The 13,537-nt window shown below is 37.0% G+C and overlaps 1 protein-coding gene across 9 annotated transcripts; it reads left to right on the top strand.

Moving 5' to 3' along the window:
* The first annotated feature begins 346 nt into the window (after positions 1-346).
* On the top strand, positions 347-9,547 carry LOC108989946 (probable mannan endo-1,4-beta-mannosidase F). 9 transcript variants are annotated; one of them, XR_004801407.1, is made up of 12 exons: positions 347-801; positions 2,939-3,017; positions 3,106-3,210; positions 3,285-3,374; positions 3,462-3,564; positions 3,651-3,685; positions 3,761-3,829; positions 3,916-3,982; positions 4,067-6,176; positions 6,276-6,402; positions 6,493-7,138; positions 7,216-7,405. XR_004801407.1 is itself a non-coding variant. In XM_018963729.2 (9 exons), the coding sequence occupies exons 2-7, from the start codon at positions 2,958-2,960 to the stop codon at positions 3,827-3,829; spliced, it is 462 nt and encodes a 153-aa protein (XP_018819274.1). In that variant the 5' UTR covers positions 347-801; positions 2,939-2,957; the 3' UTR covers positions 3,916-3,982; positions 4,067-4,079. The 9 variants fall into 9 exon arrangements, 3 of the variants coding, with proteins under 3 accessions (XP_018819274.1, XP_018819275.1, XP_018819276.1); XR_004801408.1 differs by having other exon boundaries at positions 6,268-6,402; positions 6,493-6,944; XR_004801409.1 differs by lacking the exon at positions 3,106-3,210 and having other exon boundaries at positions 6,268-6,402.
* The last annotated feature ends 3,990 nt before the right edge of the window (positions 9,548-13,537 follow it).

Raw genomic sequence — 13,537 nt, 5'->3', positions numbered from 1 at the left:
GTTTTTGGTTGCTGTCTGGTGACAGTGACCTTCCACTAGTCGACATTGCCATTTGATCTAACCATCCTCTTTCTCTCACTTTCTTAAGTCTCGTTAATTTGATTAAACTCATCCCTCCATCGTCAAATCGTTGGGCTCGGTAACTGATTTGCAAAGTATCAAAAAATAATTAGAGTAAGATAATTTGATTAAAAGACGCAAGAGTCCCACTCTATACGCTTCATCTATACAACAGTCCACTGTTCATCCATCCTCCGCGTGTAATTTATTTATTATTATTATTTTTTAAATGAAAACGTGCGTCTTCTTCTTTAGTTTTATTTCAATTTCCCCCCCCCCCCGCGTTCTGCTTCGGCTCAGAAATCCTTCCCCCGCGAGAACGGTTCTCTCATCCACTCCCCCAGCTCGTGTCGCTGTCGGCCTGACACTCTGACAGCCCCATGCGTCTCCATCACTCCGGAAGTGCGTGGCTCCATCACAGCGGCACCGAGTGGCAAATATTCTCCACTGGGTTTTGAGTTTTTGTACGCGTTCTGGTTCGGCTCAGAAATCCTTCCCCCGCGAGAATCGTTCTCTCATCCACTCCCCCAGCTCGTGTCGCCGCCGGCCTGACCCTCTGACAGCCCCATGCGTCTCCATCACTCCGGAAGTGCGTGACTCCATCACGGCGGCACCGAGTGGCAAATATTCTCCATTGGGTTTTGAGTTTTTGTACGGGTTGTTCAACTTCACCATTTCCGCACGATTCAGTCCTCCACTGGTTTGCTGCTGCCGAGAGCCACCGTAGGTCGTCTTGCAAGGGTAAGAAATTAAATAAAATGAATTTATATTTTCCTCTTTTCGTTGCATCTCCGATCGTCTTGGACATCCATTCCTATTTGTTTAATCTGTGTTTTGTGGGTTGTTGATGTTGTATATTTTTTTGATTGTTGATAACATCTGAAATGAGCCGATTTGATGTTGTTTGATCTGTGTTTTGTGGAGGTTTTGGGTTGTTGATAACATCCGAAAATATTTATGGAGACACCTACGGTATTGCAAGCAGTGGTCAACTGGTTGTGAATGCTAAATATTTGGCCCTTATTTTGTCTAGTAGAAATAAATTATTTAATCAAGTTCTGGAATTTTTTACTTATAAGAAAAAGAAAAGAAAAGTTTTGGAAACAATTTGGTCCCATTAAGCCATCCTTATTGCTATGCATGAGGCTATATGTTGACCATTCATTTTATAATCTGTGCGCGTTTTATGTTGACCATTCATTTCAACTTCATTCATCACCTCCAAAATCTGAAAGTTTCCCACTTTGTTTGCCCTGCCATAACCTCCAATAGGTTGATTCGGCCAAAACTTATATATACATGTCAGAATAGTTGATAAGGACCAAACGGCATCACCCATTTGCTTCTGCAAGATTATCAACAACATAGGAAATGCAAAGAGAAACATGTACATATTCCTACACATATATAATGAATCGGACTCAGATATTTAGAATACATTCACAAATATTTAAAGCACAGTGGGATGCGAACGCAAGCTTCTAAATCCCAATAAATAAAATATCTCAAAATATTGGGCATGTTATGCTTGACTTGAAATGTAATTTCTGTGTGATGGGAAGCATGCAATAATATGTTAGTGCAGTTGTTTAGATTAGATAAAGGGCTATACTATATATACCCAGCTCCTATAGGACTGGAAGACACAACTGGTGGATCCGATGTTCAGTTGCATGTGGTAGACATCTGTTAATTAACTAAATATTTAAATGTCTCTGCAAATTTAGTTAATGACGTGATGATCCATTAAGTTATAAAACTCTTTTTATAACTTAATGGATCTGACTTATTACATTAAACTAATCACTTAGTACATATACTTCATATAAGATTTATGTGTAAATCTATCCTCAATATATAAAAGGATAGGCCCGAGATCGGAATCCATATCCCATGCAACAAAAAGGCTATTAAATTTGAATCTCAGTTACTTTGGACCTAGTCGTAACTTCTTGAACCAATCAAAATCAAATCAGGAAAATGAAGTAAAGAAAAAGAAAAAGCAAGGAACAAATATGGCTTCTTCCTTTTTTCCACTTTACAAGAAGTTCTATTTATACTAGAGGTATGAGAACTAGATGTCCATATTATGTATATATGGGCTGTGTTTATCATTACTTGTCATTGGTTAAATCCCATTACGGTTCTTAGTTCATGCACATTTAATCATACAAGGAACATAAAAAGTAACTAAAAAGTATGCATTTTTTGGTTAGATACAGCCCATTGTACGTTGTTCATTGAGTTCTACAATATGTTGGTCTGTGTCTCCTTTCGTTTTTTGGGCAAGGGATTGTTATATTTAAAAAAAAAAAAGCTATTAGAATATTGAGACTCCTACAATCATCCTGTAGAGTAAAAATTGCCAGGAAAAGAAAAACATGTATTTCAGATGGAAATGTTTGTTCTTTCAAGTATCAATTAGTAGTCTTTTGTTAAATTGCTTGATATAACATTTAATAGAATTCATGTTATACTTGTAAGGGGTGTAGATTGAATTCTAAATACAATGAAAAAACCAAAATATCTTAGAAGTTCTTGAAAATGCTCAAGAAAGATGATACCTCATCATTTATCCCTATTCAATAAATGAATGAAAAATAATGCTGAGAAACTCTATACCGGCGAAAATTATCCCGTTGGGAATACATTAAGGCAACAATAAATAATAAGTTGGAAAAAAAACTACTCAATTGCCGTGATTTCACTTGACTACCTATCAACCAAATAATTGTAGAAAATATCATGAGCATTATGTCGATCTAGAAAGAGTAACGATGGACGTATGCAGGTTTTTTTTTCCAGCCCTTAGCTTCTATACCTTGTGAATGTAGGTTGTGGGATTTCTTATGTTGATATAATATTGTTTCATCAATAGATATTGAATAAATTGCGTGATGGGCGAAGAGGAAGATGGAAGGCCACCCAGACCTTCTACATCGATTTCAGGAACCCAGGTATGTTACACATTGGTTATTTATAAATATCACAGCCTGAGATATTGTTAGCATTTACTTAATCCATTGTTTATTTCTCATATTATAGGGATATTATGGAAATGTAAATCCATATAACCTGCCATATATGCTGCCTCCAAATCCATATCCATATCCATATCCACATCCAAATCCGTACGCTTGGGGTAGTCAGGTAAAGCTATTTTAGTATATTGATTTTTTTTATTGCATGGGTTTGATTCATTCTAACAATAGTTTTTTTTGCAGCATCTGCCACTGCCACCATTTGGAACAACCATGTCATCCCCTCTGTCGAGTAATCCAGAGGAGTTGAGACGATGTGAAGATACAACCCAGGTAGTTCATTTGAGTCTCATTGTATGATTGTTTCTTGTACCTTCGTATGTTGTACATCTTGTAACGTGCATTATGAAAAATTCGTAGAAATCGACGATGCCACCATGTGTGCCAACTATGCCCTACCCACATTGCCCTAGTGAATCATCAACTATGCCATCATCCTCTGTAGCTGAAAAGAATTTAGGAGGTACATGTTTAACCATATCAGTTAACATCCACTAACTATATTAAAAATACATATATTGTTCCTAACCATGCAATCTTCCTTCTTAGGAACATATACACATCCATATGCTTGGCCTAGCCAGGTAAAGTATACAATGGATATTGATTTTGTTTAATGCGTGAGGTTGAGTCATTGTAACAAAGTAGATTTTTTGCAGCATCTGGCACCGCCATCCCCTTTGTCGAGTGAGCCTCCAGAGTTGAGACGGGGTGAAGATACAACTTAGGTAGTTCATGTGAGTCTATTTTTATCCTTGTTTCTTGTACCTCTGTATTCTTGGGTACTGAATAGCGTGCATTTCGAAATATGCAGCATTCGGCGATGCCACCACGTGTGCCAACTATGCCATCCAATTCTATACCCGATCAGAATTTAGAAGGTCTAACTTTACATGCATATCAGTTAACATCCACTAATTACAGTAAACATGCAATTTTTCTAACTATGCAATCTTTCTTGTCAGAAACTTCATCCGACATAAATATAGAGCCAGATGCGGAGGGGATGAATGAAGTATCAGATGATGATAATTGAGTTGAGCCTCCAAACGCTGGTATGCACTTTGCTACTGATAAAGAGGTTTTAGACTATTACAAACGATACGCCAAACAAGAGGGTTTTGGTGTTATCATAAGAAGAACGAAGAGAGATCTGGATGGGAGTGCGAAGTATGTGATAATTGGCTGTGCACGTGGTGGCAAGTATTATCCTAACCACAGTAATTTGTCAAAGCCAAGGCCAACGACAAAAACTGATTGTAAGGCGAAGATAAATGCTCGGTTTGTGAATGGGGTATGGGTGTTGACCAGTGTTGATCTTGTTCACAATCACAGTACGGTTAGCCCACAAAAATCTAGATTTTTTAGATCTCACAAACATTTGGATGAATATAGTCAGAGAATGCTCGATTTGAATGACAGAGCGGGTATTCGGATGAATAAAAATTTCCAGGCACTTGTGACTGATGCTGGGGGGTTTGAGAATTTAGCTTTCCAAGAGAAAGACTGTAGGAATTTTATTGACAAAGCTAGATACTTGAGAATGAGTAAAGGAGGCGGTGAAGCACTAAACGACTACTTTAAGAGAATGAGGAAAATGAACGATGACTTTGTTTCCGTCATGGATGTGGATGATGAGTTTAGAGTTAGAAATGTGTTTTGGGCTGACGCACGAAGTCGGGCCGCATATGAGTACTTTGGAGATGTCATCACGTTCGATACTACGTACCTAACAAATAGGTACGGGATGCCGTTTGCTCCCTTTATTGGAGTAAACCACCATGGACAATCCATTCTCTTAGGGCAGGCTTGATATCAAGCGAGGACACAAATACTTTTGTCTGGTTGTTTGAAGCATGGTTAGAATGCATGAATGGACGGGCACCCGCAGCGATCATAACAGACCAAGACAGGGCAATGAAGAATGCGATTGAGATTGTATTCCCGAATGCAAGACATCGATATTGTCTCTGGCATATAATGCGGAAACTGCCGGAGAAATTGGAATCTCACTCAGCATATAACGTAGGACTGAAGACTGCAATTATGAGTGCAGTCTATGATACACAAAATGCCGAACAATTTGAGGAGAAATGGGGGCAGTTAATTCATAACTATGACCTTATTGACAATTCATGGTTGCAGGGGTTGTACGCTGAGAGGTCATTTTGGGTACCAGTTTACTTGAAAGGTGTATTCTGGGCTGGTATGAGCACTACCCAACGGTCTGAAAGCATGAACGCCTTCTTCGACGGTTATGTGCATTCCGGTACGACATTGAAAGAATTTGTCGATCAATTTGACAATGCTTTGAGGAAGAAGGTGGAGGCGGAGACGACAGCTGATTTCCAGTCCTGTAACCAAACAATCCCATGTGTATCCCTATTCAAGATTGAGAGGCAGTTTCAGTCATTATACACGAATGCAAAATTTAAAGAGGTCCAAGCAGAGGTTTGGGGGATGCTTTTATGTAACCCTTCACTTGTGGGCACTGAAGGTAGCATTTCCACCTTCGATGTTTTAGAAGAAATCTCTACACCTGATGGACAGTCCAAAATTGTTAAGTACATTGTTTACTTTAATGAAGACGAATGCGAAATTCAATGCACGTGTGCCTTGTTTGAGATGAGGGGAATTCTCTGTAGGCATGCATTTAAGGTCTGTCAGATGAAGTACATACATGTGCTGCTAGAGAAATATGTGTTGGATCGATGGAGGAAAGACTTAAAGAGAAGATAGACACTGGTTAAGAGTAGTTATGATGATGCACGGGTCAATGCGGATGCACGACGCTCTGAGCTTGTCGTACAAAGATGTCTAAGATTTGCCACGCGTGTATCTCGAAATGATGAAGATGTCAATGCATTCTTTCATATGTTGGACGACTTTGAGCATAAGTATGTACGATTAGAGCCTGAGTCCGGTTCTTCAAAGTTAAAACAGAACGTGGTCGCCGTTGCCGAGAAGGATAAGAAAATACTGAGCCCGCACGTTGTCAGGGGGAAAGGGAGACCACCAACACGAAGAAAGGTCCCAATGGTCGAGAAGGCTACAAGGAAGAGAAAAAAAAAACAGGTATTACATTAAAAAAAACACACGTGTAGATATTGGGATGCATGTATATATTGTTCCTAATAGTTTTTTGTGATTTTATTTTCCAATCTAGACATACAGAAATCTATTTGATGATACATCACACAATGTTGACCTCCCGGTGTCAGAAGTTGATGCTACTGTTGAGGAAGTTGTTATCCAAACCCAGTGTAGTACTCTAACACAAGCTTGCCCGGCCAATGATGAGGTCTGAGGTTATGTCCACCTTTTGTTATTGCAAATTTTCTGTTTTTAATGTTATCTCGGATCATAATGTGTACATTCTCAATATACTCAGGCTACGCCAAGCTTGCCCGATGGAACTTAGCATAGATATTGTCCCTGAGTCTTGTATATATATTTTGGAGATCTCAGGCTTTTGTGAAGTGTGGTGGAAGATAGAGTAGAAGCTTGGGCATTTTTGTATGTGCACGTGGGTGGAAGGACTCTGAACAATTTTTGTGCTAGTATTAGTTCTACTCAAATATATTGGGATGCCCGAGCAGGGGTTGAACAGCTACTCCATGGGACGACAGAGTAGAATGTTTTTGGTTGAAGTGGAAACAGTTTTTTGCCTTGTTCAGAAGAAGTATTCTGATTTCATGGTTGGGGATTCCAAAAAAAACTGTATGCTGTTTCATTACGTTCTCGTACAGTGAAGAGTTAATGTTCACTTCTTGGGCATTTAACGATGGACAGTGGCGAGCTCTTCAGAAATCTCCTTCGGTCTACGACAAGGAAGTTTTCAAGGTAGTATCAGCTTTTTCCAGGCTGCAAATTTAGCGGGTAGTTTTCACCTTCTTCTTAAAGCAGCAGTGCCTGATTGTTGCCTTGAGAGATTGAGCAAAGATTTTATTTCCTTAAATGTTGTTGCTGATCAGCCTGAATTCATATAGACATTTTTGCTTCATTGGTTATAGAATGAATCAATGTCATCATAAAAGGTATGAATTGTGACTAAAAATTAATAGCAATTGATAAATGTTCATAACTGATGTGGATTTCCTGTTTTGAGTTGTAGGCCCTGGATTTTGTGGTGAGTGAAGCAAAGAAATACAAGATCAGGCTCATATTGTCATTAAGTAACAACTGGGATGCATATGGTGGCAAAGGACAGTATGTGAAATGGGGAAAAGCTGCTGGCCTGAATTTAACATGAGACGATGACTTCTTCTCCAATCCTACTCTCCGGGGCTACTACAGGGCGCATGTTAAGGCTAGTTCCTCACTACTATCATAATCATATTTGTTCTGTTGAAATTGGATATTAGCCAAACTTGAAAAATTAGCAAGTGATAGATGTGCGTTGCATATATCTTACTCCACAAAATTTGGCCTTGATCCTTATATAGGAAAAGTGAAGATACATCTTTTGCACATTTCAAACTCATTTTAATTGTGTTGATCTGTTTTGATGATTTGATATTATAGACGGTGCTTAATAGAATCAATACACTCACAAATATAACTTACAAGGAAGACCCCACTACAGGTTTGTTTTACAACTTTGTATTGTATTCTAGGCAGCCTTTGAGTTACGATTCTCTTCATTGCCTCATTCCTTGAAGTGATTTAATTTTGCTGTTTTCTAGGCATGGATACAAGAAATGGCAGTTTATGTGAAGAGCATTGATCCAAAACACTTGGTGGAGATTGGGTTGGAAGGGTTTTATGGCCCCTCAACACCTAACAAAGTTCAGTTCAACCCAAATACACATGCTCAGCAAGTGGGAACTGACTTCATTAGGTATTTGAAGTTGGGTTATTCTCTCATTCATTGGGTTATTCTCTCATTCATTGGTATTTGATATACAGGTAAGTTTCTTACAATAACTTCACTTGGGATACCTCTGGTGGAGAGCTACTCCTCAGCTGGAGATAAATTGTAAGATAATCCTAACTTCTGGTACATAATATTTATATATCCCATATGATTAATTCATTAGAGTTATACTATGACTGAATTGGATTCCTTTTCTTGGTAGGTATTTTCTATCGTGTGTATGCTCTATGCTATTCCTTGAGTGGATAAGATCCATTTCTGATAACTAGTAATCTTGCGAGGAAAATGGACTTCATATCCAATCAAAGGTAAGCTAAATTGACTTGAATGCTGTAAGATGTAGATTTTCCAAACGGAGAAGGTTAGTTTAGAGGAATCATGGTGAAATATGGTAGTTGGTGCTCTTCATTCTGAACATTATTCTGAAGTTGACTAGAGCTTGTATATATGATGCTTGATGATATATGCTATTCTGTAAGAAAGCAAAGTGGGTGATCCATATTCTTCTTAGAATGCATATTTGGTGATGGCATCTGTAGTCTTTACTTCATCCAGCAAAGCAGTCCTCTCATGACAACTGTCCTTGCATCACATAGTGCTACTACATGTTTTGTATTTTGCATTATTTATCTGATGTATGGGATGTAAGTCAATCATGTTCATATGCAGTCAGGCACCACTTGAAATTCACCCATGTTCATATACTTTTTGACTGGAGGATTAATGCTGATGGCCACTAGAATTTTTCCTGAAATTCTCTGTGAGATGTATATGATTATTCAATTTCAGGCTAGAAGTGAAGTTTTGAAATACTGTGTTTAACTTATTCTTACAAATTATAAGAAACCGTCAGACGCGAGGCGATAGTAACCATCTCTTTTCCTGTGCAATACTGCTTTCATTGTCGGGAGATCCTGATGTAATTTTGTTTTTTGGTGTGCCACAAATTGAATAGGGTGCTGGTAGAAAATCTGCAGTCTTGAACAGTTTAATTGGGCATCCTGTTTTGGTAAGTTTGGAGTTCAATATGTTGATTTTGTTTAAAAAAATCTTATATAGGATAGAAACTAGTAAGATTTACCTTTTTTTATTAAGATATCTTCTCTTCTTCGTCCAGCCAACTGGTGAAAACGGTGCCACTCGAGCTCCCATAAGCATAGATTTGCAGCTTCGATGGAAGTTCCGGGGGAACCATACCATCTTGGTTTTCTGGGTTTGCTGTAAAAGTTTTCTGGGATGTTTATGTTCAAGACATGCCTCTCGGCTGAGAAGTTGTGGGCTAGCCAACCCATTTCCAATCCAAATCCATTTCCGTGGTCTTGCTCGGAAAGATTTTCGGGTTCCGAAACACAATGTCTTGGCTTCTCACTGATTTTGTATGCTTGGAAGAATGAATAGAGAAATTTGATAGGATTTTCATAGAATGCTAACAAGCTTTTAAGTGTTGATTTCTATCAACACTTGGTCAATTTGTAATCAGATTACACAAAATTTAATTAAATGTTCATTTGTTTTCTTCCAATCATTTTTCCTCCACATTAGTTTTAGCCATTAGTTGATCCGAGGCAACTTTGTTATTACTTGGCTGTATATGTTTCTTACAGTGTTAATTTCACTGATTTTGGGAATTTAAGTTCAATTAATCATCATAAAAGGCTCCTTTCTGTTACCTGTCAAGTATATTTGGGAAACAATCACTGAGTGCTCCACTCATCAACATTTGCGTGAGACTTCTCTGCCTTAACTGGGAGTACTCTCTTATTTCAAGTCAAAACCAATATTAAAGACCTAGACCAATTCCAGCATTTTCTATTTCATGGAATATAACCATTACTTGGGTTTGAAACAAGCTGATAGTAACAATATGGGAAAGGTTTGAAACAAGCTGATAGTAACAATATGAGCAATATGAGCACATATATGAGCACACAAGCAACATCAATTGCATCTCCACTGTCTTCACCATCTCTATGACTTTGCAAAATCTCCATCAAGTTCGTAATATCAATATGAGCACATATATGAGACAACATATATGGGGCATGAAGAGAACGTACATCTCATAATTAGAATTCATAGATAATATATCATACGCTTGTTCGGATCCGATCATTCTATTTACATTTAAAACTAACATGATACATTTACATTCATAACCAACCAAAAACTATTACAAGAGATACAATCCAATATAGACACAACAAAATGCGTACAACCCTATTCTCTACTAGCCTTCTTCGAAGTTCGTCCTCTTGCTTCTTCAACATTTTCTCTCTCTCTATTAGTTTGTCCTTTTCTTTTCGAGCTTCATGCTCACGCAACAATAAAGCATCCTCCCTCTTTCGAATTTCATTATCTCTCATCAGGTTTTTCTGAGATACTACTGATTGCAGTATATCTGCCCAAATGAAAAATTGACATCTTGTTTCTTCCTGTGTACAATTCAAGAATTTCAATCTTCATGTATAAATAATTTTGTACATACATTAAAGCAATACAAAAGTTTGCAATTGACTTACCGTTCCATAATTCGGACAAGCATAAAATTTCCTTCCAGGATTTTTGTGGGTGTGGGAGATCCTTAATGGCGCTTTCAAACCACACCAACAACTCGGTGATTCAATTTCAACATCATTAACTACACATGATGATGATTGACTCGATGCCATAGTTGATCTACGTGATGATTGACGTAAAAATACTTTAAGTGTAAGTGCTGAATTAATACCCACACGCTGAGTTAATGTATTCTGTTTCACATCAATTCAAGATTATTTTTTTCCTCCAAACCAAATAAAAATCTATCTACATCATGGATAAAATGAATGCTAAAATGCTAACAACCGCTATGAGTTTGAATGCTAACATCTGGGCATAGTACTATCTCCTATCCCTATTAAAAGTTTCTGCCTTTCAAAACAGAACAAGGCATAGTACTTGAGACAATTCCCAAAACGACTATATGAAGCTAACCATCACCTCATTCTCTAGATAAAACTAAGTCGACTTAAAATTACCGAAATTTACAGATCCAACCCCACAATCCTGATTTCAACAGGATCTGTTTGCTGCTTTTATCCAACCCCACAATCCTGCTTTAGCTCTAAAAAGATTAAGCAATATATTATGCTACAGCAGAGAAATATTTTCAACGATGTCCATGTTTTTCAGACTACTTTAATTTAGTGTAACATGGATATCATGGATTTTTTCTTGTAAAAAATGAAAAAATGGAGGACATGATTTTCTTCTAGAATACTCAATTATTACATTACATTAGATGTGGACATGAATTTTGATGAATTCTCTCTAAACAAAATAATAACATGAGAAAATAAACAACCATACACTGAAACATCTTCCAAAATTTTCTTTTGTTTTATATGGATGTTGAGTAGATATCTATGGATGTGATATCTATTACAAACATATCTATTAAATATAAACTGTATGGAAGCACAAAGCTTTTGCTTTTGTTTATACACATCATCTTTTTCTTGACGATATTTGATAACCGTCAAAATTTCTAAAAGTTATTAGGCTTCTAATTTCCTAATGCATGCCTTTTGGTTTTTTAAACTTCGAATTTTTTAATCTAGTTTTCTAACCAAAAGGTTGATAAGGGTTATTGAATTAACAAAAAAGGTTATACAACTTATACTACTTGCAAGTTGTTACTGTTGATATATATTATTGTTTTGGCACACCATGAAAAAGCTTTATTTTTTTCTCTCTATTCATGAATTTCTTACAGGTTTTCTCATCCCTAACATATAAACATAAGATAAATGACAAGAGGATCTTATTGACATAATGGTGGATGTGAACTCAATTTCTGTTTTTTTTTTTTTTTTTTTACTTTTCCTCACATAATGTCTAAGAAATAACTTAATACTTTACCAAATTTTGTTGCTACTCAATTCTCACCACTCAGTTTATTGACAGAGCTAAAACAAAAATTAACAACTATTTTGAGGGCATCACATTATTCTCATGGTTGCTCCCTTTTTAATGCTTTTCTTAAAACTGATTGATCAAAATAGTTGAAATTCATAAGCATATAATTATAAATGATGACAATATTAGAGATATTAATAACTAGTGTTCAAAGGAAAAACTAAATAAAATAAAAAATACAATTTGCCCTACTTCGTGCTACCTACATAGGATATATCCACATTTAAAGGCAGAATTTTTTCCTAATCCGCCACCAGCATATGTCTTGGCAGTCGCCAAAACAGATCCATATTCAAAAAAAATACTAGGGTTAACTGCAAGTCTGTATCAGTGTCCCTTTCCTTTCTTCAAAATTTGCTCAAAAATCTGCGACTGAGAAGTGAGTCCCATTAAAGTGCAGACCCACAACAAAATGCAGAAACACTTAGGGAGGGAGAGACTCAACATTGACACAAAAGGTAGACATTAAAAATGAATTCGAAAAAAAAATTACTTACCTGTGTCCAGACGGTCGAGGACTGCGTCGAGTGAGAGGAGGGAGAGAATGGTTTCGACTTAGATCTTCCAGCAAATCCAGACGAATAGTACTGTCGAGTGAGAGGATGAAGAATTTTTCTAGGGTTCGGGACTGAATGGGGTGATGGCGTCGGGGTGAGAAAGAAGGCGTTTGGTATAAGTGACTGAGGTTCAAGAGGGAGAGTTGAACGGTTTGAGGGCGAACGAGCGAGGATGAGAGGTCTGTTTGAGTGCGAACGAGCGAGGGTGAGAGGTCTGTTTGAGTGCGAACGAGCGAGGGTGAGAGAGGGGACAACTCGGTGAGGAGTGCGGACTGAGAAAGAAGAGCCACTCGAGAGGCAGTTCGTGGGTAAACCGTGACGTGGAGAAGGATAGAGTCGAACCGGGTTCGGCCACGTCAGGAGTGTGGCGTGCAGTTCCAGAACCGGAGGTTGAGTAGACTTTTTCTTGATCTAACCATCCTCTTTCTCTCACTTTCTTAAGTCTCGTTAATTTGATTAAACTCATCCCTCCATCATCAAATCGTTGGGCTCGGTAACTGATTTGCAAAGTATCAAAAAATAATTAGAGTAAGATAATTTAAAAGATAAAAATAAAAAACTATACTTATAAAGAAAAACTAAAAAATAAAAGATAAACAAAACCTTTTGATCTTGGTTACACAAAATTTCTCAATTTTCAAATATTTTTAAATATCAACCCAAACATCTTAAAATCTAAAAACATGATATTTTAATTTTTCATCTAATTATCATCCAACTATAAAAATAAATATAACTTTTACAAATATAAATACAAAAAACTTTTAAAAAGTATGTTATAAACAAATTTTGAAGGTTACGTATCCAATTACACAAACTCCAACATAAAAATTATTTTTTAAAAAAAATCAATATTTTTCTCTTATTTTTTAAAATTCAATTAACTAAAAATCTCTAAAAATAAATATGACTGCAAGAGCCAAGAAGGACTAGAACTTCTAGTCTAGAAGCTTACCCAAAGATTCGGATGTTTCAATCCTAGTCCAAAAACCTCACTCTCTCTCATCTATTCATTTTTAATACGAACACCGACCCGGATGATTCCC

This window comes from Juglans regia, chromosome 4 (genome assembly GCF_001411555.2).
Source record: "Juglans regia cultivar Chandler chromosome 4, Walnut 2.0, whole genome shotgun sequence".
NCBI classification, from domain to species: Eukaryota; Viridiplantae; Streptophyta; class Magnoliopsida; order Fagales; family Juglandaceae; genus Juglans; species Juglans regia.
Note: the sequence above shows the minus strand (reverse complement) of the source record. Positions and strands in the feature narration are given on the sequence as shown.

Coding starts and splice junctions, on each gene's coding strand:
- LOC108989946 (XM_018963729.2), top strand. CDS start 2,958: ATGGGCGAAGAGGAAGATGGAAGGCCACCCAGACCTTCTACATCGATT. Junction 3,375..3,461: donor GATGTGAAGATACAACCCAG/GTAGTTCATTTG, acceptor AAAAATTCGTAG/AAATCGACGATGCCACCATG. Junction 3,686..3,760: donor CATATGCTTGGCCTAGCCAG/GTAAAGTATACA, acceptor GATTTTTTGCAG/CATCTGGCACCGCCATCCCC.